Source organism: Herpailurus yagouaroundi, unplaced genomic scaffold, assembly GCF_014898765.1.
Source record: "Herpailurus yagouaroundi ecotype Mexico unplaced genomic scaffold, PumYag 196, whole genome shotgun sequence".
Lineage (NCBI taxonomy): Eukaryota > Metazoa > Chordata > Mammalia > Carnivora > Felidae > Herpailurus > Herpailurus yagouaroundi.
Window position 1 is genome coordinate 136,049 of NW_024412427.1, and position 26,535 is coordinate 162,583.

The window sequence follows — 26,535 nt, forward strand, 5'->3', positions numbered from 1 at the left end:
AAGGTGTTGTCTTTCTTCCAAATCAAGACATGGGGAGCTGAAAAAAAAATAAAAATGCTTAACCCTGATAGAACATCTACCTCAATTACAATCACCTGTGCACCACCAGAAACATTTTGGTGTGTTTCTTTCAACGAATCAGGTTCTCTCCATTCGGACTACCCCCTCTGTGATGCTGCATGACCATCATCTCGTTTGGGGTGCTCTAATTGTCCTCCCTTCTTCCACTCTCTCTTCTCGCCTTCTAACGGACATGCCTCACAGGCCCGATGACCTTTCCCCAGTGCAAACATGTCTATTAACATTCAGTGACTCCCCACTGCCTTCAGAATATCACCAAAACTCTTCATCTGATCCAGCCTCTGCTCGTCCCTTGTCTGCCTCATCGGTCACCATATCCTTTGTTCTGTTGTTTTTAGTTAATTCTGTCTTCCTTGTGACTAACAGAGGGAGTAAATAGGATTTTGTGTTTAACATGCAACAGACCTATGAATCTTATGACCTTAGTAATGTCACTCCGGGGAAGACATTCTCGCTGTCAAATTTACCATAATTTGGCGGGTATGGAAACTGCTGGGGAGGGGCTTGTGGCATCACGGGCCCTGCCAAGACCCCATCCATGCTGGGGGAAGCGGTCACGTTGGGGGGTGGGCTGAAGGCCTGGGTTTGCTGCTGCTGCTGTTGCTGCTGCTGCTGCTGCTGCATCATCATGGCCACCCTCTGCTGTCGGAAGTGATGACTGAGCAGCTCTCTGCTGCGCTGGGCAACCATCTGGGCATTAAGAAAACCCTGCTGATACCCCAAAAGAGAATGTAATTACACAGAGCCAGAACCAGCCAATTCCATACATGTAGTACCACCACAATACATTAGGTGCGAAAAATCACCCGATGCCTCTCTTCACAAAAAAGGAAAAATGCACGGTTCTCATCACGGTAAAGGCGTTCCGGTGAGGCGACGAGGTGCAGAACAGGGACCTGGAAATTGTTCGGGCGAGTCGTCAAGCTTTAACACAGAAAACATTTCTCAAAGTGAGAGAACGCTGAAGGGTAGAATGTGAGGACAAACTTTTCAGAAAATGTGAAATAAAACTACAAGAAGGAAAAAGGCAGCAGTAAGAGTGCAGGAGGAGGGGAGGCACAACAGAGCACTCCCCCAAAAGAATGGGGTTACCCTCCGGTAAGCAGGAATCTACCCCCGAAAGGGCCTGTATAGTCTCCTTAAAGCTTCTGAAGGGAGAGACGGAGGGTTAGGAGCAGCGGTCTGGAGGGTCCGGAGGTACATGGTCCAAGCCCAGAACCAAAGAGCTGATTTGGGCCCCATCAGCTGGAAGAGAACATCTCCAAAAAGCAAACTCATCTTTTCGGAGGGCACCCTAACTCAGCTTACTCAAACTGTGTTATCATCAAAGTACTTCCGAGTAGGCTTAAGACAGTAAATACTGGGCATTTCACAGTGGGTTGTTTCTCTACAGTAATTATGAACAGAATTTCTAACCACAGTAGAGGACTTCCAGGTGGTTATCTGCTTCGTGCACATTAATACCGTAGAACAGTCTCCACCTTGGGCTGGAGGTACAGAGAACTTGAACATCATCCTTCCCACTATGGGAAACAGGTCATCTCAGAGGTGATCCTTGAGAGTAGGATTATGTATTATTTATTTTCTTTTTATAACCTCAGATTTTACCCAGCGAGCACGTGGTTTCAAAACCCAGAAACAGAGAGAAGTTTCCAGATTTACTGAATTCCTAAAAAGTAAGTGATAGCTGTTTTCACAACACAGCAAATGATCACAAAGGGAATTAATTAGCAAACACAAAATAGCAGTTTTAATAAAAAAAACCTCTCCTCCTGACTCTTCCTCATCACCAGCAAGACAGAAGAATGGAAGAGGAGTGTGAGGAGATCGTGGAATGATTTCTTACACCAGAAACTTGCTGTAACACACGTTTACTGAGGGCCAATCGTGGAGCAGGCCCCACAGCAATACACTTGGAGAGGTCTGTTCTCACCTGGGGATTTACCTGGGGCTGCATCATGGGCCTCATCACCGCAGCACCCCCAGCAGTGGGGTTTTCCATTTTCATTTCCAGTGCCTGACGGCTCTGATTCAAAAACTGGGGAGAGACAGGCTGGTTAGGATGGAAGTGGACTATGTCGATGAGCCCCAAACAGCTTTCCAAATCCTCGGCACCACCCGGAGAGGTCACGATGCCACCTCCAACCCATTAACCTGGTCACGTCACATCTACACGGAACCCACACGCTTCCACACTTCAAAACAAGTTCAGGCTGAGGGCGGCCTGGCTGTCTCAGTCAGTGGAGCATGCAACTCTTGACCTCAGGGTTCTAAATTCAAGCCCCACGTTGGGTGTAGAGATTACTTAAAGATGTAAAATCTTGGGGCGCCTGGGTGGCGCAGTCGGTTAGGCATCCGACTTCAGCCAGGTCACGATCTCGCGGTCCGTGAGTTCGAGCCCCGCGTCGGGCTCTGGGCTGATGGCTCAGAGCCTGGAGCCTGTTTCCGATTCTGTGTCTCCCTCTCTCTCTGCCCCTCCCCCGTTCATGCTCTGTCTCTCTCTGTCCCAAAAATAAAAATAAAAACGTTGAAAAAAAAAAATTTAAAAAAAAAAAAGATGTAAAATCTTAAAAAAAAGGGGGGGGGCACCTGGGTGGCTCAGTTGGCTAAGCGTCTGACTCGATCTCAGCTCAGGTCTTGATCTCAGGGTCGTGAGTTCAAGCCCTGTGTTCAAAAAAGTTCAGGCTGAAAAGTCCTTGGCAAGCATTTGAAGCTTTATTTGGCATCAGGAGGAAAAGTAAAAGTGTAATTGTGCAGCTTGAAGACGATCTTTGGGGCACCTGGGTGGCTCAGTCAGTTAAGCCCCTGACTTTGGCTGAGGTCATGATCTCACAGTTCATGGGTTCGAGCCACAGATCAGAGCCTGAAGTCTGCTTCACATTCTGTGCTTCCTCTCTCTCTCTGCGCCTCCCTCGCTTCTGTGCAGGCGCTCACTTTCTCAAAAATAAACAAACATTAAAAAAAAAAAGACGATCTTCAAAAGAAACTCGAAGGATTCATAAAGTGAGATTTTTTTCCCTAGAATTATTTAGGTCATTAGGGAAATAGCTTTAACTTGCTCAAACTAATACTGAATGAACTTCCTCTTCTATTAGCTTTTCCCAGGTAACTTTTAGAGGAAAGAAGGGGTGAAAAGCCAAATGATACCATGCACGTATGAGCACAGCTTCTCAGGGTACCCACGCTGACTTTTAGGAGTGGGAAGGCACTAGCACAGTCTGTGGCTCTCCGGACTCCACACTCACTCACTCAGCTGCTTACATGGTTCCGTTCTGCCACATTCACTAACTCAGCACAAACAATGTAAGTAATTAAATTTTAAAAGATTTGTCGGGCATTAAGGAAACAATAAAAAAGGGAAATCTTATCTTAGAATGTTAAGAGAGCTCAAGTTTCACAAAACACCTAGAAAGCAGAGGTTCCATAAAAAGAATGCGCAAATCATGGGGCTTGTAGGTGGCTCAGCTGAGCGTCCAAGCCTTGATTTCGGCTCAGGTCATGATCCCGCAGTTCCTGAGATCAAGCCCCACGCTGGACTCCACACTGACAGCACGGCTGCTCAGGATTCTCTCTCTCCCTCTCTTTGCCCCTCCCTCACTGTGTGTGTGCATATGCACGTGTGTGTGGGAGCACATGTGCGCATGAACACTCTCAAAATAAGTAAATAAGTAAGTAAATAAATAAATAAATAAATAAATAAAATAGAAATCATCTACCTCAAGGCACCTAGTCGGCTCAGTCAGTCAAGCGTCTGACTCCTGATTTCAGCTCAGGTCACGATCTCATGATTTGTGGGTCTGAGCCTTGCATCAGGCTCTCTGCACTGACAACACAGAGCCTGCTTGGGATTCCCTCTCTCTCTCTCTGCCCCCACCCCCCCCCCCACTCACTCTCCCTCTCTCAAAATGAATAAACTTTAAAAAAAAATCATCTATCTCTAAAACTAATGAAGCCATCAAGAAATACTCTTCTCCCCCAAGGGCAATCCTGACATTTTTTACTTTTTAACCTGTACAACAGAAAAATCTTATCCAACTCCCACAGGACTGCTCCCTAACAAGGAACATCTATACAAACAAAACATTACAGAGAAGTCGAAACAGAAGGACTTTTAGTTGACAAGGGACAGCTGGTTACCTGCTGGCCCTGCAGCCTCTGCTGAAGCTGCATTCGGAGTTGCTTGGGGGTGTTTGTCCGAGGTCTCATGATATTGGCCCGCGGGTGCATTCCTTGCAGAGGAAAACTGCCTTGTTGGCCCATCTGATTCATCATGGAGTTAAAAGATGGTGATTGTCCCTGAAGATTAAAGCCTCCTTGCATTGGAGGCCCCTGTGCTGCATACGTCTGCCCATATAATGCCGCCTTCTGATCCATCATTACTGCCGCTTCTTGGCCTTGGAAGGCATCCTGTTTGGACTCCAAAGCTTGTCCCTAAAACATTAAACACATAAATACACAATGAAGTACATCTGAGAAAGCGACAGAAATCAAATGCTCCAAGGAAGGTAAAACATAAAGTCAATGCATACGAACAAGGATGTCACAGAATTCCAAAGGCAAAATCAAGTTTCTTGTCTGAAGTTCTGTAAGAATCCAGATCATGACCCATCTTTTCACAGATGTGTCCTAGTGCCTAGCTCAAAGTCTCACATGGACACTCAAGTATCTGGAGAAAGACTATTTGTTCCAGACCACATTTCTGTACCAACACAGACCAAGCCAAGTACAAAATAAACTAATTAAAACCACAGGGATCAATTAATTCCCACACAATTTCGTACAAAAATGTTTTTGACAGTGGTTAGAAGTGATTTTGGTAGAGACAGGGCGTATCAACAGAAGCTCATATCCCCCGAGGCTATTGCTAGCTGCACACACAAAACCTAAAGGTGGTCATTCGCTACTATTTGGCCTTAACAGGCCGGAGGGACTGTTAAGAAACCCATTCATTCAACCAGATTTGTAAGTGCCTGCTATGTGCCGGCACCACCTCTCTGCATGCTAAAAATGTCTCCAAAATAAAGTCCAGCAGCTGACAGAAAAAGCAGTGACACAAACATTCCAGGGGCGCCTGGCTGGCTCAGTCAGTTAAGCATCCGACTTCGGCTCAGGTCATGATCTCGAGTCATGAGAGCTTGAGCCCCGCGTCGGGCTCTGTGCTGACAGCTCAGGGCCTGGAGCCTGCTTCGGATTCTGTGTCTCCCTCTCTCTCGGCCCCTCCCCAACTCACACTCTGTCTCTGTCTCTCTCAAAAATAAAATAAACATTAAAAAATGTTCTAAAAAAGAATTCCGCAGGAGGGAAGAGCTGCCACGCTAAGACAAGAGGAGCCTGTCAGATACTGCATTCACCTTTACCGTCCTATCCACGGGCACAGAAGGCCAAGTATGCAGGCAACAGTCTCGTCCCAAAACACACTTCACCCCACTGTGACGGTGACACCACCCTCAATCTCCCTACCCCCCTGATCTCCCCTTTGGAGGCACGTTAAGAGTTCATCAGGGTTCAGTCCTCGGACCTTTTTCCTCTCATTACATTTTCTATTTTGGTCTCATCTACTAGTGACGACTGCTGAACTTGCCTCCGGCTCAAGTGTCTCTGAGTTCTAATTCTGCTTACGCAGATGGCTACTTAACATCTTTACCTGGATGTCTCAGGCATCTCAGACTTCACGTGTAGAAAACACAGGTAGTGGTTCCAAAGAGTCCCTCGCCCAAAAGACCCAATTCTCCTCCAATCTTCCCTCATGGCAACATGACAACACCATTTGCCCAGAACTAAAGCCAGCAATCTGGAATCCTCACATTCTCAGCAATCTGGAATCCTCACATTCTCCCCCCTTTTTTAATGTTTTATTTTTGGGAGAAAGAGCGTGAGCAGGGTAGGAGCATAGAGAGAGGGGTACAGAGGATCTGAAGCAGGCTCTGCACTGACAGCAGCAAGCCCGATGAAGGGTTTGAACTCACGAACTGTGAGATCGTGACCTGAGCCAAAGTTGGACGCTCAGCCGACTGAGCCACCCAGGTGCCCCCCTCTCCCTTTCCAAGCATGTGTGTGCATACACGGTCCACCAAGTCCTGTCAGTTTTCTTCCAGGACACATTATGCATCCTTCCCTTCTTCCGTTCCACAGCTGTGACCCTCTCTAAGACACTTTCTTGGACTCTTGTAGTAACGGACATCTATGTGTCTACTCTGTCCCCTCATACCAATTCCCCTCCCTACAGAGCCATCTGAAATATCTTTCTATAAAGTAAATCACACTGTAAGTGAAACATGGATCGATCATGCGTATTTACCTCCTTTCTCTTGCTAACTCTACTAAAATACCAGCGAAGAATTTAAAAGGTAGTATTTATCCACAAAACAATGAGAATAAGGAAGGCAACAAGATAAAATATTTCAACAGATATTTGCAAGACAGGAAAAGAGAGGAGTAACCAACTCAAGAGAGTAGGCACCGGGGCACCTGGGTGGCTCAGTAAGTGTCCAACTTTGGCTCAGGTCATGATCTCGCGGTTCGTGGGTTCGAGCCTCAAGTCAGGCTCTGTGCTGACAGCTCAGAGCCTGGAGCCTGCTTCGGATTCTGTGTCTCACACTCTCTCTCTCTCTCTCAAAAATAAATAAAACATTAGAAAATTAAAAGAGAGAGAGAGAGAGAGAGAGAGAGAGAGAGAGAGAAAGTAGGCACTAACATGTCTGTGGAGAAAAACACACATAAGACACCGAGCCAACGACAGGCTCCACTGGGACGGCAGAGGCTCAGGCAAAGTGCTCAAACGGGACTGGTGAGGAATCTGGGCAGAGAGCAGGGGGCAGCCACCTCCCTGCCCTCCACCTGCCCCCGACTCCGCACAGCTGCGTGGCCGTACTTTCCACCTACTCCCTCGGCAACCTCAGTTCTGGGACACCAGGCACAGCAGAGGGCAAGGGTAGGCACAGCCTGAAAACAGGAAGTCTTATTTATGATTTCTAGTAAAATTTTTATTTTTATAATTTTATATCTTAATACTATGGTATCATCTACTCGCACCCCCAGCCTAGTTCCCAAAATACAATCAGGTAATAAATTCCCAGGTGAGAAAAACTGTAAAGTGGGAGTAGGAGGGGAGATGCATCAATGGCTCTACATGTTGAATTCTGGGGAGTCCTGAAATAAAAGGGCCAGCCCCTGACCAACCACTTTCAGTGACGACTGATCCTTTTTAATACATCATACTTAAATATAAAAAGATAGCCAAGGATCAACCAGATATCTGACGAAGACAGCTTTCAACATGAAAGTGACTCGAATAAAACGTTACTCAGAGACAAGAAAAAGAGAGATTAAAAAACAGAGACTCAGTGTAATACCCAACATGTCAATCAACATCCAAGAAGAAAAAAACAGAAGAGATAAAATTATTAAAGAAATGATACCAAACGACATGTCTGTAAGCTTTACTAATGTTCAGCCTCATTACTAATAAATGCAATTAAAACTCACCAGAGAGGGAGTCACCAAACAGAGAGGGAGGGAGGCAAACCACAAGAGACTCTTAAATACAGAGAACAAACTGAGGGTGGATGGCGGGGGGAGGGGCGGGCGGGAGAGGGGAAAACGGGTGATGAGCACTGAGGAGGGTGCTTGTTGGGATGAGCACTGGGTGTTGTATGTAACTGATGAACCATGGAAATCTACCCCCAAAACCAAGGGCACACTGTACGTTAGCCAATTTGACAAATTATATTAAAAAAACAAAAACACTAGTGTATTAAGAACTGAAAACAAAACTCACTAGTTAAAAAAAAGACAGGACACAGAAAATGCCCCCAAACGAAAAAGATTATCTGTGCACTTGATATACAGCAGAATGAATGAAACAAGGCCCATACCAAGATAAGGCTTCCTGCAATTTCAGAGAAAAAGTTCCTGAATAATTCCAAACAGAAAAAACTAATCACACATAAAAACAGGAATCAGACTGACTATGAGTCAATGGCAACAATGGATGCCAGAAAGCTATCAAACAATTCTTTCAGAATGCGAAGAAAAAATTATTTTCAACCCAAAATTTAATGCAGGAGAGTGGAATAAAAGGTATTTTCAGACTTTATCCCATGCAGTGGGGGTGGAGAAATTAACAGAAACTGTGTTTCAACAAAACAAAGGAATAAAGCAAGAGGGAAAACCACTTGGGACCAGAGCTGGGAGATCTGACACAGAAAAGCGTCTAGACCTGCCTCTTAGGACAGAGTAAAGCAGACCAACGGAGAATCACAAGAGGGAAACAAGGAACTGAAGAATTACCTAAAAATGTGTCTGAATACGTGAAGAAAAAATTAAGAGAAATTTTACAGTTCCACTGCAGTATTTGGAAAGGATTAGAAATGTGTAAAAACAAAGCAAATCAAAAAGGAAGGCAGCTGGGGCGCCTGGCTGGCTCAGTCGGTTAAGCATCTGACTCTTGGTTTTGGCTCAGGTCATGATCTCTCAGTTTCACGAACTTGAGCCCCGAATCAGTGCAGAGCCTGCTTGAGATTCTCTCTCTCCCTCTCTCCGCCCCTCCTCCACTCATGCTGTCTCTCTCTCTCTCAAAATAAATAAACAAAAACAAAAAACAAACAAACAAAAAAAGGGCAATTAGCTCAAAATCAGACAAGCCAAAACCAAAATCCTATACTAACTATACCTGGCTCAGCAAGGAGTCAAATTAATATAAATATTGACCACCTATTTAACAACAAAAGACATAATTATTCTGGGAGTACTATGTAATGCGTATGGATGTGGAGAAAGGGGAGCTAAATACAGATCCACAATTTATCTGAAATTCCAAAAAAAAATCCAAAAAAAAAAGTTCTAAAAAAAGCAACACAATTTTTCATCTGCACTAAATGTATTTAATAGCAAAACTTGATCTGAACTTAATGAAGCAATACATAATCTCTAGATGTCTCATTTGGTGTGACTATTTTGCTATAAAAATATTAGCATGTATGATGACCAGCTACTGCCTAAAACTACAATATTGCTCAAAACTCCACCAGGGGCATCACAGAGTATGTGGCACATACACAACCACTTGATCTTTCTAAATCCAAAAATTCCTGAGCCCCAAGTTCTCAGATAAGGGACTATGAATGCACAGTCAACTATCCTATCAGGAAATCAACAGATACAGATTGAAGTTGATGAAGGACAGTTGCACAAGCATATTACTTAGAATATTCCCAAAATAAAGAGCTGAGTTTCACTATCTCTGACTAGGGTAAATGTGCATGATTCTTCAAAGAGTATATTTCTGTATCATTTCAAAGTTACAAACACAGATTACTTGGCAAAAATAACAATTAGGGGCGCCTGGACCGCTTAGTCGGTTAAGTGTCCAACTTTGGCTCGGGTCATGTTCTCACGGTTTATGAGTTCGAGACCCCACATGGGGGTCTCTGCTGTCAACACAGAACCTGCTTCGGATCTTCTGTACCCATCCTCTCTCTGCCCCTCCCCCCCCAACTCTCTCTCTCCCCCTGAGCTGGCTCCAACTCACCCTTCAAACATCAACTTACAGGCCATCTCCCCAGAAAAAGCTTTCCTGACCGTTCACTCGAGTCCCCAGTAATTCTTCATCTCATCATCCTGGACTTGAAAACACAAACACTTTTAAACTAAAGAACAAAACTACAAACAAGTCCCCACTGAAAAGAAACTGGGAAAACGATTTAAACGTAGGAGACAAGTTAACAGCCTTCAAATGGTAGCTCAGATAGAGGGCATTTTTAGAGTAAAATCTGGACACCCCATCCACACCCCAAGAAAAGGTTCTTTTACGACAGTCTCCTAGTGTCCTAGGCCTTTCCTGCGTGTCTGCTGCTATCCAGGTGGCTCCTTGCCTGATGCGTGCCTGTCCAATGGGATGGGAGCTTCGGGAGCAGGAATTCGTTTGTTCACTACTTCCCCTCAGCCTCTAACACTAACTGGCATATAGACGGTAAATATTTGTTAAATGAAAGAATCAATAAATCAATAAGTAAACCTACATAAATAACGTACTGTTGCATATCAAGAAAAACTCCATCAGAAAACTATTTTTAAAACACATACAAAAAAAAACATAAAATACGTTCTATCTTGCAATCAACAAAATACAATTTAAGACAAACATCTTTGGGGCACCTGGCTGGCTTAGTTGGTTCAGTATGACACTCCTGATCTTAGGGTTTTGAGTTCAAAATTCACGGTGGGTGTACAGGTTACTCAAATCTTTAAAAAAATAAACAAAACAAGCACCTTTGTTGCCCAACAGACTGAAAAAGATTTAAAAGAATAATCATGCTCTGTATCTGTTTCACCACTTGCTTGTCCACACTATGTGTGTCTTCATCCACGTGGGCCACAGCACAGTGCTTGTGAGGGTTAGGAACTCCAATCATCACTCTCCCTGAACACAGTGAGGTAACACAAGTGATCGGAAAGATACACATACAGGCATTCTTGTGCATGGCTTCATGAATGTATGCACACACGTGTGCACATACACACTTCCATTTCCATGTTAATGCTACCTACTTGATTCACAAGTTCAGGGATGCCCAGAGCTCTGTCAATTTCTTCCAAGCCTGTGGCATCTGTGTTGCTCAAGAGTGTGTGTAGCTGGTCCAACAACGCTCGTTCATCACTCTGCCCTTCCAGGTTAGAAGGTGGCCCAAGAAGATCATCCAGGGAATTCCTAAGAAGTGGCCTAAACAGAGACTTGCAATCAATGCCAGTGGTGCTTTTCCTCTTACACACACACACACACACACACACACACACACACACACACACACACTCTCTCTCTCTCTCTCTCTCTCTCTCTCTCTCTCTCTCTCTCTCACCACACACGTTTTTAATATACAGTAATACCTTAATTATTACAAGTGGAAACAATAAACCAACTTGGTTGGTTAAGAGAGAAGAGCAAATGTCCCCAACTGAAATTGAAGGCCCACAATTTTAAGCTTCCACCAGGCCATCCACAGCTACCACACCTAGCTTACACATGCCTAGCACACACTCCCACCACCAAATGCAACTGCTAGACCCCTACACATTTAGGGGACAGCAGAGGTTGAGGGGGGTGGAACAAGATCATACAAGAACAGAGGTGGTCACGGTTATGATATTTGTTAAGTTGAAGTAACCCACAAAGGACCAGAAAAAAAGAAAAAAACCCAAATGTTCAACCATCAGCAAACTGAGCCTGGGACCTGCCGAAATAACTTTTTGTTCCCCGTGGCCACAGAGCTCACGTGTTAACAAGTACAATACAAATTCCATTTACCCACAATAAGGTGCCATAGCCCTCCAACACATCAGAAGGGCATGGACCTAGATACTCATTCTGCCTCAGGAAAAATTCTGTGGTGAGGCTATTTGTTCTCCACTGGGTAGAGAAGCACTGAAGCTAATAAACGCACAAAGCTACACCACTGTCTCCCCAAAGGATCAAGCCATTTTTTCTTTATTACAGAACTAAAGACAGAACTGACACTGACAGGTGGCTTCTTTCATGCAAATGAGTAACTGATCAAGCTAAACAAAAACAGAAGACACACAATCTTTCACAGAAACAGAGTGCTGTGGTGCACTTTCACCATCATCCCTGAAATGCCCAGGTGGCAACCAGGCACCTCGGTCACAGTGAGTTTTTCTCATTCTCGTTCAGGTTTGCTCCTGTGCTCTGAGCATTTTCTAGATAATCCAATGCTAACATCTTCTACAGAGTCACATAATAAAGCCTCACCTATTTTGAGTCCCATGAGAGCCTTGTTCCACGGACAACATGCCATCTGGCCAGGAACCCGGCTGGTTGGACGGTGCTGCCTGGCCATACGGACTGACCCCCATTCCCATGGGAATTTCACCAGGCCCTGGTGGAGGAAAAAGAGGGGATGCGTTTTCAAAGAAGGCAAGAGCAAACACCGCCCCATGTCATCTCACTTTCTCTTTTGGCGAAGGGGACGCTTACGCATTTGAAGCATCTGCTGCTGTGGCGGCTGCTGTGGCGGCAACGCCGGCCTCGCACCTGGAATGCCAGCGGACCGAAGGGGCAACGTGGGCATCGAGCCGCTCACTGCAGGTCTGGGTAAAGAAGCGTTGTAATCCGCTCCTGGTCTTCCCATGGAGTTTGAACTCAAAGGCTCCATTCTGCTCGTCTTTGAGCTTGGCAAGCCCCAGTCTCCCGAGGAAGCAGTCTGATTCACAGTCACATTTCTGTTTGGTCCACCTAAAACAGGTAGAAATGATTACGTCTTTTCCAGTTTATCATGAAATCCTTGCTGTGTAAGTACCGTCATTACACATGAACTTAACCAAAAATAAAAATAAAATAAAAGCTTTGTCATCCTAAAAATAGGACTGGCCAACTATGAAGACTATTTTTTTAAAGATATTTTTTGAGGGGCGCCTGGGTGGCTCAGTCGGTCAAGCGTCCGACTTCAGCTGAGGTCACGATCTCACGGTCAGGCTCTGGGCTGATAGCTCAGAGCCTGGAGCCTGCTTCCGATTCTATGTCTCCCTGTCTCTCTCTGCCCCTCCCTCATTCATGCTCTGTCTCTCTCTGTCTCAAAAATTAATAAACGTTAAAAAAAATTAAAATTAAACTTTAAATAAATAAATAAATAAATAAATAAATAAATAAAGACATATTTTGATAGGCAACTGTTGCCATTTATTCATTACAAGTTAGAAAAGGTCTCAGACCGAAAGCTTCCTTAAGAGTTTAAATAGCCAGGGGCACCCGGGTGGCTCGTTTGGTTAAGCATTAGGCGAATGTCAGCTCAGGTCATGATCTCATAGTTCATGGGATCAAGCCCCACATCGGGATCTGTGCTCTCAGCACAGAGCCTGCTTGGGATCCTCTCTCTCCCTCTCTCTGCCCCTCCCCCACTCACTCGTGTCTTGCATGCACACATTCTCATAATCTGTCTCTCTCTCGCTTTCTCTCAAAATAAATAAATATTTTTTAAAGAGCTTAAATAACCAGGCCACAGAATAAATTAAGGAGACTTATGAAAGAACTACTGTGCTACTGTTACTCATAAACCTATTACTTAATCCCAATTATTTAAATGGCTTTAAGTATTCTAAATTTGCTTTTCCCAAAAGTTTAATCATAAATACTTATTAGAAATAACATACCCATAGTTGAGCCATAATTTTCCTGACTATCCATCATTCTTGGATTCCCACCCAACATGGGCTGCTTTGGTAACATGGGGAAAGCACTGATATTCTTTACTGGAGGACTCGAGCCAACAGAAACAGGGCTATCTAGAGACACCGCTCGGTTATACGGAGGACGAATGGACTGCACAGACTGTGGGCTCCTCAAACCTGCTGAAACACAGATACACAATACAAAATGTCCTCTGACAATTCAGTACATAAGTAATCAAGGACAACACATCAATACCAACACCACCCACACAAGACTGTCTCTTACTAAAATAAACACTAAACACACACGAGGAGGAGGAGGAGAAAAAGACGACGACGACGACAAAAACCCCGTATTCCAAATCCAGTAGAAAACAAGAATCCCAGCACTGGCTGCTGTACTAGGGCATCATTCTGCAGCCTGATACGGTCATTTGTGTTCTGCTTCGCTTAATATTACAACTGCTAGCAACATTCAAACTGCCAGAGGTTCTTCCCTAAGGGAACTTCTTAAGTGGATTCTTTTTAAAATTTTATAATTAAATATAACCAGGTAAGTTGCCCTCTAGCCAAACAAGGAATGAAATACAAAATTTCCTAACTTTTTACTGTTTCCAATCCATTTGACTGATCTATCCATTTTAGTTTAGGAAACAGTGCCATCGAAAATGAATAATCACCAGTGCTGATAACTGTGAATTATTCTTTTTTGATCGATACCTGTAATATACCCTCGTTAAACTGATGAATGAGGAAACGACATAGCTGTGGAAGAGAGGCTGAGGGAGAATCAGCAAACACTAAAGAAGTCTCCCAGCTAGATAACCAGGTTCCATAAATGTCACAGGACAGGCTTCTATCTACAGTTTTAGTTGCTTTTTAATTTAAGTCTCTATGCCTCACAAAAATAGATGCTCAGGTACCTGGTACTCATCTGGAGCAACCAATGATGAACATTTTCCTAAAGTTCCACCAGGATTACTGGTATATTAATTAGAAACAGGAAATTTTAAAAAATAGAAAAACGTCCAGAAAGCTTTTTAAAACATATGCACTATGAATTAGTATTCAAAACTGAGAGGTAGAGTATGCATTTTGAAGTTTACAAATGCTAATTAGGGGCACCTGGGTGGCTCAGTTGGTTGAGTGTCTTGACATCAACTCGGGCCACGACCTCAGAGTCATGACATTGAGCCCTGCGTCACACTGAGCATAAAGCTGCTTAAGATTCTCTCTCCGCCCCTCCCCACTGCTCGCACACACATATGCTTGCCCTCTTTCTCTTAAAAAAAATGCTTAGATTCCAATCTTAGTGTAAGAGCACAGCTGACTCTTGAACAACACAGGGCTTAGGGGCACCAAGCCCCCAACACAGTAAAAAATCCATACAACTTCTGATTCCCCAAAAACTTACTACTAATTATCTACTTTGACCAAAAGACTTTGATAAGTCAATTAACACATATTTTGTATGTCATATGTATTATATACTGCACTCTCATAATAAAATGGAGAAAACATTAAGAAAACCATGAGAAAATGTTTATAGTACTGTACTGTATTTATTTTTAAAAAACACACGTGTGTAAATAAACATGTGCTGTTCAAACCTGTGTTGTTCAAGGGTTAACTATACATACAAGTGTGAAGAAACATTAAAAAGGCAGCAAGAATAAAACCTAGTTCTTTCTTACCCAGAGAATTAGTTCCCTGAAACATCTGCTGCTTGGTTCCAAGATTACTACCATTTGTGGATACGGAATTATTGTAGAAGTCAGAACTAGTCAGATCACCAAGAATAGCATCTAGATTATCCAAATCTCCAGATCCCTGGGGGGAAAAAAAGTTTTTTTTTCATTAACCTGTGTTCATTACTAGATATATATGCATACACATTCATCAGAAGAACACAAATGAAACGGGAACAAGTAAAATACAAGTTACCGGAAATGATAACGCCCAACTTAAAGGCGAGCTTACTAAGACCCCCACCCTAAATCTTCTTCCTTGAAATGAAGAATAGTTTTAACTAATGAAATAAATCTCTGGGTTTGGAAGTGCTTTCAACAGGGGCATTTTTAAATCTGCACTAGAACTTTAATTCTCAAACCGTAGGTACTTTCGAGCTAGTGTTACTCAGGATCATCAGCTGATAGAGAGGCCTGTCTATACATACCTTCCAAAACCAGTATGATTAGTAACAAAGGCAACAAGCTGACATTCAACAAAAGATTCACAGGCATGCTTTAAAAAGGGCTGGGGGGGGGGGGGGGCGGCGCCTGGGTGGCTCAGTCAGTTAAGCATCTGACTTCGGCTCAGGTCATGATCTCGAGGTTTATGGGTTCAAGCCCCGCATCGGGCTCTGTGCTGACAGTTCACAGCCTGAAGCCTGCTTCACATTCTGTCTCCTTCTCTCTCTATCCCTCCCCTGTTCACACTCTGTCTCTATCTCTCAAATATAAATAAACATTAAAAAAATTTTTTTAATAAGATAAAAATAAAAAGAGCTCTTGGTCCATAAATTTGGAGCACTAGGTTAAACAAAAATTAAATAGACATCCTAACAGCAAGACTTCCCCAAGACTTTAATTTTCTCAGGTGCATATTAACACCTCCCAGAGGAGTCAGAGTTTGACAAACGCTTATATGGAATGAGATCCTGTAGAGAGGGAAACATGATTTTAGGTAAAAATCAAAATTCTGTTACTTAACGCATTAAGTTTTTCCCCCCATTTCTTTCTACTATACCATTACATGACCCAACCTTCTCATTCCAACAACAAAACCTCCATGAAAATTTTCAAATTCTCTACTAACTGGTTCAAGTTATAGTCACATTTTAAAACACCCACATCTGGTTATTTCCAAATTGCGTCACATTACACTTCACGATGCCCAAAAGAATGACAAAGAACCGACAGCTCAAGAATAACTTCCATCACATAAACCTAAAATAGAAGATAAGGTTTTGCACGTGACATACTGTCTTTCTAACACAGAAATGCAAGGATTAACCACAATGACTAAGCTGGAAAATAGAACAAATTACCTCTTCATTTGCTTCTGTCTTAATTTTAGAGTCTTTCTCTTGACTCGAGCTAGGAACGGCGGAGCTGCTGCACTGACTCCCTTTATTGTCCACTCCTTCCACTTTGGGCTGCAGTTCTTTAGAGAGTGGATCACTGGGATCATCCCTGTCCAGCAGGTATCTAAGAAGTGCATTATTCTCCTTCTTCTTAGGACTCAGTTGCTCCTGCTTGACGCTTCCTTCCACACCAGACGCTGCACTACCGGTGTCTTTCCCCGTGGCTTCTGCGGTAATCTTGGCTACTTCTGCGGGTGAATTCCCATTCTGCAGCAACTTGTGCAGGATCCGGTGTTTCTCCTGCAGCAGTGACCCGTGCATATTGGATGTGGAGGACACTCCTCCAGAGGTCGAAGAAGAGACCCCAGAGGGGCTGGTGACACTAATGGAAGAGTCTTTACAACTTGAATCCAGGGGGGAGTTGGTCAAAGAGGAATGACCCCGATCATCAGAAGAACAGGTAAGTAACTGCAGTAATTTTTTATGACCTTTGCTTTCCAGAGGACCCCTCTGATTCTCTGCCCCTTCGATACTGCTCTCCTTACTTTCTTTGTCACTGAGGTGATCCCTGCTATTTGACTGACACATTGAACTCTCCACTGGATTCTGATCACAATACAAGCCCAGGGGACTCTTGGAATCCTGACTGTTCACTTTACTTGGCTGGCTTATATTCATATTGGGAGAGTTATCCAGTTTGGGGCCTGGTGAAGACAGAGTGGATAAAAGAGAAGTCCCCACACCCTCACTGATAGCTTGAAGAGCACTCAGAGAGCTACTAGAAAAGCTGTGGCTCCCAGTATTTCCAGAAGATCCCATGGGCGAGTGCACACCTGGATGTGGAGAAAAATTAAGGCAAGAATTAAGACTATCAGATGCTGTAACAAAATGCCACTTAACTCTATTATAAAATGAACTGACTTTACAAGAATTGCAGCAGAATAAAAAGAGAAGGATTACTGAAGAGTAAAAAATAAAGAAACGGAAATGCCAACACAAATACCTGCAACAGGAGAAAACTGGTGTGAGGCCATCTTTGGACTCCCACGATTACGAGGAGAAATCATGATGTTCTGCTGGTTGGAGCCAAGGCCAGGGCTCCCGTGTGGGGGGCTACTCATGTTGAGACCATAGGTGCTATTCTGATAGGAAGATGGGGACTGCATGCCTGGCCCAGCGTTCATTGAAGCTATGGTGCTGGAAGCCCCATACCTAGGCCCACTCATCTGCCCTGTGGAGCTGGGGTCGGCCAAGCCATAGGGCCTGCCGCTTAGCATCTGTAAGCCTTGGTTTGGCGACATGCTCATGCCGCCTACCGAACTGTTGCATCCAGCTGCTGGAGGTCTAATGCCTTGTCCGACAGGATTCGCGTTTGGTCTATACCCATTCTGTTCCCTGCAAAGAAAGAAGACAAACCTTCACTAAAATATTACAAGCATGCGGGATGCCTGGGTGGCTCAGTTGGTTAAATGTCCAACTGCAGCTCAGGTCATGATCTTGTGGTCAGTGAGTTCGAGCCCCGCGTCGGGCTCTGTGCTGACAGCTGAGAGCCTGGAGCCTGCTTCAGATTCTGCGTCTCCCTCTCTCTCTGCCCCTCCCCCACTCGTGCTCGGTCTCTCTCTGTCTCAGAAATAAACATTAAAAAAAATTTTTTTTAAACATTACAAGCATGCATTAAAACACTCAAGATTTTTTTTTAAATGATGAAGTGCCACGAACTTCACTTCCTAGGCATCACTCCAACACTTAGTACCAATTCCAACCTAAATACTGATCAGTTATGATGAGCCCAGTGAAATACTTTTTAATATGCCACAAAATCTAGGAGTGACCACCACCACAGCACTGAGGACCAACAGTTACACTAACTGGAACCTCGGCGGGACTTTACTAGAGTCGCCACACATCTAGGGGCTAACCTGGAGGTACCTGCAAATTATGCAAGATCGTTAATGGGTAAATATCCTCCTTTTCCACGTGTTGCTCATTTACCACTAGCAACAACAAGAGTAACTCTCAGTTTTGCTTAGAGTCTACTTTCAAATTTTAAATGCAATCCCTGGAAGCAAGGTAACACATCATCAGAAATGAAAGGGAACAGCGGTAGTCACATTAGATAGTTCTTTTATCCATTAGGCCTTCCCATTCCCCAGCTTTCCCAGGAAGTAACTAATGAGCAAATCCTCACTTTCACATAAAAATATAACCTTAAAAAATATATCATAACCCAGGAATCTAAACTCACTTCAGCAAATCCAAAGGCTCTGCTTTTTCTATTAAATCTTGCTTTTCACATTAATAATAAGGCACCCTGAGAACACCGCTGCATTTAATGTGAGGAGATGCAGGAATCTATCATTACCTCTGGAGAAAGTGGGTCGAGACAAAGCCATGCCGATCATTTGTGACAGGGTTTCGGAAGAGTTTGCTTTTGGTCTGTGCAGTCACTATGGTTCCGTCGGCCAATGAGAATCTATACACCGGGGTTTCTGCATGGCCATGGATATAAGCTGTTGGGGAAAATACACCATTACTAGCGACTACAGTTGGCAAAACAGACACATGTAAGAGAGGAGAGAAAGGAAATCTACTTCAAGTGCCACATTTTCAAAATCCAGCGAAAACACTGGACCTGCGCCAAAATTACAAGCAGGCTACAAGAATTCCTGCCCCACATGCACAGAACAGCAACTACAGCCATGTACGTACTTTATGCTATATACAAACACAAAAACAAACAAGACCAAGAATCAACCTCAGAATTCTTTACCTTCTTGATAGTGACGTTTCTGGGACCACGACTGACCATCATTAAGACTAAAAAATCTCTGGATACACCTTCGGATAATATCTTCAAAGCCAGGCCTCATGGAAGATCTCAGTGAATTTGTATCTATATTGACGACTTTTCCTATCAAACAGAAAACAAAGAGTTAAATGCAACCCGCAAGTATTTACTGGTTGCACGCTGACCGCTGACCGCATGGCTTAGCTCTGAAGATTCAAATACAGACACCAAATCTTTGCTCTGCTTACTCTGCTAGATCCAGGGCTTTTATTTTTAAGGACACAGTCCTACAGGACATTCTTACGTTAAATGTCCTCCTGTACAGAGTATCACAGAACTCCTTTCACTTTCTGAATGTACAGAATAGAACACGGCCAGATAACCTCAGGTTCATTTTCACTTAAAGGAAAAAAACACCACCTACCAGTAAAATTGTTCTTCTGAAGATAGTCTGTCCCTGCAGCTATGAAAATACCTACCTACACAGCTAGCAGGGACAATTCTTTTCATCTGAGAGGTGACTGCATCTTTGGACACTTAAAATCTAAACCAGGAAGGTTAACCAAATACTCATTTCTACCAGTCTGGAAGTTTCTGACAACTTTTGTTTAACATCAAATACACTAGAGAGACAAAATTTATACCACTCAAAAACACTACAAAATTAAAGGTTTTATGAAGATGGCCCTTTAAAAAAATGGCTAGGCCTTTCAACACTTTCTGAGCAGTATTAGGACAAGAATACACATTGGCAAGAACAAACACCTAACAAAATGTGGCAAAAGGAGCCAAGAAGAAAATAGTCGATCCGTTGTCGAAGAAAGAGCAATATGAGGAGAAAGCACCCGCTACGTTCAGTGAAAGGAATGTTCAGCAAACATCAGTCACAAGAACTCTGTCGACGGACCACAATGGTCTCTGATGGCCTCAAGAACTGTGCTTCTGAAGTGAGCCTTACTGGTCCCCAGAATGTTGAAGACACATTTTAAAAGTTCAAAATAATTACTGAGGATGCCCTGGGCAAAAACCGTGAGATCAACATTCGGGACATGGATGCCCAAGACAAAATATGCTCCACAGCAAAAAGTGCCAGACTATGACTGAAAGCTCATGTTGACATCAAGAAATCAATGGTTGTTTCTGCCTGTTCCACATATGCCTTACTGAAAAGGCAATACGCAGACCCAGACAACCTCTTATGCTTGGCACTAACAGGCCCACCAAATTGGGAAGGTGATGGAAATCCTGACCCAAGAGGGGCAGACAAATGACTTAAAAGGAGTGGTTAATGACTTGATCTCTGACAGACTGGGAAAGATACAGAAAAGGCTTTCCAATCTATTTACCCTGTCCATGATGTGTTTGTCGGAAAAGTAAAAATGCTGAAGAAAATCAGGTTTGGATTGGGAAAACACACGGCGTAAGATGGTTCTGAAAAAGCTGCTGGGGATGAGAAAGGTACTAACGGTGGATGAGCTCATGGACAGAGTCCCCAGTTAAGAATCTGTGTAAAATCCAGACCCTTCATGACATATTAAAAAAATCTTAATAATGGGGGGGGGGGGGGGGGAGTCCCACCTAGGGAGAAGTGACAAATGCACTGCAGGGAAGAGTAAACGTTTGCGTGCTGTGCCCAGAATAAAGAAGGCCTGTCCTCAACCCCTCCTCTGAGCTCAGCTCTGACACCCAGATGACAAACACAAAATAGATGCTCAGAAACAGTTCACATCTGGGACAGAGAATAAAATCTCTCCAGAGTCCAAAATAAGTATTCTGTGGAGGGCAAGAAACCTCCTATGAAAGGAGAGACAGCAACTAGAAAATGCCGGCTATGGTGAGATGGCTCTCAGATGTGAACCAGACAAAAGGATTTCACTTTGCCTGCCTGGTAACTTCTACCTTTTATAATAAGAGGAGACATTAATGAGATAATTTTAAAGGTTCTATTCACTAAATTGCTTGAGTAAAGATGTTCTATTTAGTATTTTCAGCTATAAAATGTGAAATATTGTTATTCAGGGAGAAAATTTAGCCTGCCAAAACATAATAGGTACAGAGTAAGAACCACTCTAGAAGGTAAAAATTCACATAAAAATTTCTGTCACCAGGTTTGATTATCTCAAAGTAAGTTAATAAAGAAAAAATTTTTCCTATGTAAGATAATATTTATCAGTGTAAACAGACTGTCAATTAAGTATACAAAAAACTTCTTTTGCTACTCTTTTCATCTGTGGAAATTAATCTCAAGCAGCTTCAAGACAGGTAACTGAGCCTGGCATAAAATGACTGAAAACTACAAAAATAGCTTTTTAAGAGTAGAACACTGTTATGTATGTATATGTACATAACATCTACATATATATGCACATGTAATAGCTATAGGTATGTTACGTATATTTAAATTTTTTTCAAGTTTATTTTTGAGAGGGATAGAGAGAGTGTATGCACAGGGCAGGGGTAGAGAGGGGGGGTGGAGAGAGAGAGAGAGAGAGAGAGAGAGAGAGAGAGAGAGAGAGAGAGACGGAGGGAAGGAGGGAGGGAGGGAGAATCCCAAGCAGGCTCCACTGGCAGAACCTGATGTGGGCTCGAACTCATGAACCATGAGATCGTGACTTGAGCCAAAGTTGGATGCTGAACTGACTGGGCCACCACCCAGGCACCCCATGTATATTTAAACCTATTCCATTTTATCAAATTACTTATTGCAGGTCCACAAGGTGCATACAAAGCAAACAGTACAGGCTCTGACATCAGGCAGACCCAACTGCAAATTCTTTACCACCCAGGATCTAATGTTGGGCAAGGAACTCAATCTCTGCCGCCCGACCTGCTTCCTCATCTCTGGGATGGCACCTACAAGACAAGCCTTGACATCACCCTTTAGGGTTAGATGATCGCATGAGCAATCCTGAAGGTGAATACAGATAATAATGCAACTACATTTAATTTCATTATGTGCTTGATCACTTATACTGGCTTTAAGTCTTTATTCCCATAGTCAAAAAAGTGCAGACCAAGTCTGAAGCTCATGTTGATATCAAAAATTACTCCCAGTAATTCTTAAATTATCATATTTTTGAAAACTTGTTTATGTTTTGAAAACTTCAAAATGGGTTTGAAGTTAGAGAAAAGAAATATACTGATTTCAAATGCTATTGGGAGAGAAAGCTAGGTGTCTCTACATTTATTTTTTATTTGTTTATTTGAGGGAGTTTAACTGTCAAATATACCCAACTCAAATGCCAAGGGTTTTACTGAATCTTAAGAGTTGCATAAGAAACATAAGAAATGGGGGTGCTGGGTGGCTCATTCGGTTGAGCATCTGACCCCTGGTCTCGGCTCACGGTTTGAGTTTGTGCCCCACTTGGGCTCTGCACTGACCGTGGAGAGGCTGCTTGGGATTCTGTCTCTCCCTCTCTCTGCCCTTCGCCCGCGCCCGCATGCTCTCTTTCTCTCTCTCAAAATAAATAAATTTCAAAAAAAAAAAAAAAAAGAAACGTAAGAAATAATCTATGCAAAGCATTCACTACAGTGGGTATAGGTACTTTTACATGAGCATGCAGGCTGCAAAAATAGTTAACTCTCGGGGTGCCTGGGTGGCGCAGTCGGTTAAGCGTCCGACTTCAGCCAGGTCACGATCTCGCGGTCCGTGAGTTCGAGCCCCGCATCAGGCTCTGGGCTGATGGCTCAGAGCCTGGAGCCTGTTTCCGATTCTGTGTCTCCCTCTCTCTCTGCCCCTCCCCCGTTCATGCTCTGTCTCTCTCTGTCGCAAAAATAAATAAATGTTGAAAAAAAAAATTTTTTTTTTTAAAAAAAGTTAACTCTCAATAACTCTCAAATGAACAAAATGTATATACACACATACACAAAGTTTTTACCTGAAAGATCATGTCTAGTAATAAAGCTCTCGGGGTTTGAGGGAAACGCTCTTTCGCCTGTAGTAATGCGACGTGCTACACAGATCATACAGGATTGCAAATCTACAATACAAATTCAACCAGGTAAGGATTACATTTAACTTTTGGACAGATCTCTCAAATAGACAAGTAAGGACATGGAATTCAGTCAATAAATACAACAATGGAAATCATAGAACTACAAATTTGGCTGCTGTCTGAAAAACATTTCAAACATGTGGTCAATCTTACCTTCCCCTTCCTCCATCATAGCTCGAGGCTGAGACAGGGCAAAGCACTGCATTGTTTCATATCTCTGGCGCATTTCAGGATTAGTGTTGATGTCTTCCAGAATATCATGTGGTGTTTTCATCAGCATACGGCAATTAAAAGTATGGCTTTTTTGTCTCTGGGTCTCATTTGTCCAGGCAACTCCATTGACTTTGGAAAACAAATTGAAAAAAGTTTTTTAAAAAGCTGGCAATTCAGGGGTGCCTAAGTGACTCAGTCAGTTAAGCATCCAACTTCGGCTCAAGGTCATGATCTCACAGTTCATGAGTTCGAGCCCCACATGGAGCTCTGTGCTCTGCTTCGGATCCTCTGTCTCCTTCTCTCTCTGCCCCTCCCCAACTTGCCCCCTTCCTTCAAAAATAAACCTTATTTTTTCGTGTTTACAAAATTAAGAAAGGAAATACACATTAAAAGACTACCTGTAGATTTCGGTAAGTTTTTAAGGAAATCCTTTCTGTCTTCTTCATGCAAGATACTGTAGACACTTGTGTTAACCAGGTCTTCTTGCTTATATTGCAGGTATTGTGTGACATTTTCTGACACAAATACAATGTTTCCATCACGATTCACCACAAACAGGAAACCATCCAATGCCTAAAGTGGGATAGGTTAATATGGGCTATTATGGACTGAACTGTATCCCCCACCCAAATTCACACGTTGAAGCCCTAACTCTCAATGTGGCTATATGCGGATATTCGGACACAGGGCCCTGGTTATGGAGTTAAGGTTAAATGAGGTCATAAGACTAGGGCTCCAATCCAATAGGACTGATGTTCCTATGGAAGAAGACAGATACGAGGGGTGCACAGACACAGAGAAAAGGTCATGTGAATACACAAGGAAAAGGCAACCATCCACAAGCTAAGCAAAGAGGGTTCAGGAGAAACCAAGCATGCCAATACCTTGACCTTGGACTTCTAGCCTCCAGAACTTTAAAAATAAAGTCCTGTTGTTTAAGCCACCTAATCTGTGATATTTTTTCATGGCAGTCTTGGCCAATTAAAGGCACCAGCCTTAGCACTAAACAGAATTTTTTACAACTACTAGTGATTTAACAACCACTGCAAACAACTATTAGCCGCCACTTAGCCATTTCTATTCACACAGCACAATTACTATAGGATTGTATTTAAAGAATTAAAAATAAAAAGAATTTGAGGGAAAAAAGATAGATACAGCCAACATAAAATCTGAATGAATGTCTAATCTAATGTTTGAAGAATTACATCTTGAAAAGAGTTTTTAAAAATGAAATATCCTTAGCACTTCCTGGTTTTCCATTTGATACGAAATCAAGCTACAGGAGCCACCCCCCACTCCCTAGTGAGAATTTACAAAGAAGAACTGAACCGAGCAACTGAGAAGTACCTGAAGTGAACTGGTTGAAACAAAAACAAGTTAACAGTTGCACTTTATGAAGAGACTCCTCTCTGTTCCCGTCTCCTGCTTTACAGCGAGAGAAACATGCTATAGGCGAATCATACCTACTGAGGACAACTACTTACAAAACAATGTTTAAGCACGTCACAAAAAGCATATTCTTAAGTCTTAAAAATTCCTCACAAGTATAATATACTTGCCTGAAGTAAAAGTGGCCCTAAGGAATCTTTATCAATTACTCCCTGCCCCGTAGAAGATACATCAGCTTTCTGAACATCATCATCATTGGAAATGGCTTTTCCTGAAAAGACAGAAGACAATACTACAAACATCACAAATATCAGTTACAGATCAAATTCACCTCCAAACAGTCCCCAGAACACGAACACACACACACGCACACACGCACGCACACGCATACATATGCACATATACAACATTTCCTGATAAGAAACCAATTCTGCAATTTTTAAATCTTAAAACTTGAGTTACCCAGGAGGGCAGAAGATACCCTTAATTTTCTTTCACTACTACATGTACTATCCCATGGCTTCCTGAAAGGCAACTAACATGGGACAGGGTGAGAACACTGGCCTCTTTCTAATGCTCTATTAACTATTTCTCAAGGAGTACTAAATTGGCCAACTCATTTGTCCAATCCCACACAGGACAGGTCCCACCAGTCCACACGTGAGCAACAAGGTAGCAAAAAGGCAAATGTAAACATAGTTAACAAGTTCCTTCTGAAAAGATTTGAGTGTTTTTCTTACTTTGTATTACCTTGCTCTTTTATTTGACGGATCTGTCTTACTGTTTCCTTTAAAATTGCACATTTATCTGGCTTGACATTGAAATTGTCAATATCACTAAGATTAGCAGATATAAGTTCAGCCAGTTCTTCAATATATTTACTCTCCTGCTCCCGTCTCCACTTTTCACCACTGCAGGTAAGACTGAGAGAGAAGATTGGGGGAGGGGAGAGAAGGCCATGAATGTACCTATCACAAAAAAACGCCGGGAGCAGAATCACCAGCACCTTCATACATAAGCAAATAAAATTTAGCCAATAGAAACCATCAAAAACTCATCTTGGAGAAGAAGTACAATACAGCAGAAATTCAGGCAAACCTAAATTCAAGTCCACCTTTTGGTTAGCCTGGTGGCCTTGGGGACACTTAGCCTCTGACCATGCAGAAAATAAGGATACACAGTCTTTACATCAAAGAGACAGTAAAACAACAAATAATAACAAAAAGAGTGTTAGCTACTTATTAATGACAAGGTTTTACATAAGGCTTATAAGCCATTTTTTACTTTGTAGGAATCACATTAAAACTCAAGTCATAGTGACCTTGGCAAATACTAAAAAGGCTAGCGTAACATTGCATGAAATATTAGATTTCTATTTTTTAAACTGCAAACTTTATTCAGGAAAAGGACGATGAAACCTCGCAAAGGCCAAAATACCAACTTACAGCATCTTCTTACAGGAATTTAAAGAGTCATCTGATTTGCAACCATCTTGATGCTCTATTCCTGACTCCTACCTACCTCTTTCACTAAGAAATGCTTCACACTACCTCAAAAGTGTCAATTATTGGACTAACTCACTTTTATCTGAATCACCAATAAGATTTCTATTATATCATAAGGATGTCTATCTGATCACTGTGCCATTCTACTTAATTCAAAGCAAAATCATATTATTTAAGTGAAGACAAAAATCTACCTGAGAATTTAAACAACAGAAAGCTAAAATGTTCGTTTTAAGTCAAAAAAATAATGGTAGCAGGAGGAGACCTTGGTGAAGGATCAGGAAATAAACGACCTAC

The 26,535-nt window shown here is 42.7% G+C and overlaps 1 protein-coding gene and 1 pseudogene across 12 annotated transcripts in view; one reads left to right on the top strand and one right to left on the bottom strand.

Annotated features, from left to right (window-relative positions):
• Nucleotides 1–26,535, bottom strand: part of NCOA3 (nuclear receptor coactivator 3) — a 142,411-nt gene that overhangs the window by 4,976 nt on the left and 110,900 nt on the right. For 4 of the 12 annotated variants that reach the window (XM_040446820.1, XM_040446821.1, XM_040446823.1 and 1 more), the window contains 17 exons: nucleotides 25,484–25,656; nucleotides 24,904–25,004; nucleotides 23,740–23,914; nucleotides 23,282–23,470; nucleotides 23,012–23,113; nucleotides 19,116–19,256; nucleotides 18,708–18,855; nucleotides 17,349–17,740; nucleotides 16,310–17,178; nucleotides 14,955–15,090; nucleotides 13,243–13,440; nucleotides 12,071–12,328; nucleotides 11,846–11,972; nucleotides 10,630–10,801; nucleotides 4,219–4,512; nucleotides 2,015–2,119; nucleotides 549–792 (listed from right to left, as the gene is read on the bottom strand). In XM_040446820.1, the coding sequence (XP_040302754.1) occupies nucleotides 549–792; nucleotides 2,015–2,119; nucleotides 4,219–4,512; nucleotides 10,630–10,801; nucleotides 11,846–11,972; nucleotides 12,071–12,328; nucleotides 13,243–13,440; nucleotides 14,955–15,090; nucleotides 16,310–17,178; nucleotides 17,349–17,740; nucleotides 18,708–18,855; nucleotides 19,116–19,256; nucleotides 23,012–23,113; nucleotides 23,282–23,470; nucleotides 23,740–23,914; nucleotides 24,904–25,004; nucleotides 25,484–25,656 (3,824 nt within the window). Of the gene's footprint in view, nucleotides 1–548; nucleotides 1,751–2,014; nucleotides 2,120–4,218; nucleotides 4,513–10,629; nucleotides 10,802–11,845; nucleotides 11,973–12,070; nucleotides 12,329–13,242; nucleotides 13,441–14,954; nucleotides 15,091–16,309; nucleotides 17,179–17,348; nucleotides 17,741–18,707; nucleotides 18,856–19,115; nucleotides 19,257–23,011; nucleotides 23,114–23,281; nucleotides 23,471–23,739; nucleotides 23,915–24,903; nucleotides 25,005–25,483; nucleotides 25,657–26,535 lie in introns of those variants that run through there. The other 8 variants (XM_040446830.1, XM_040446829.1, XM_040446826.1 and 5 more) reach the window with 8 other exon arrangements.
• On the top strand, nucleotides 19,443–20,059 carry LOC121011971 (40S ribosomal protein S3a-like; annotated as a pseudogene).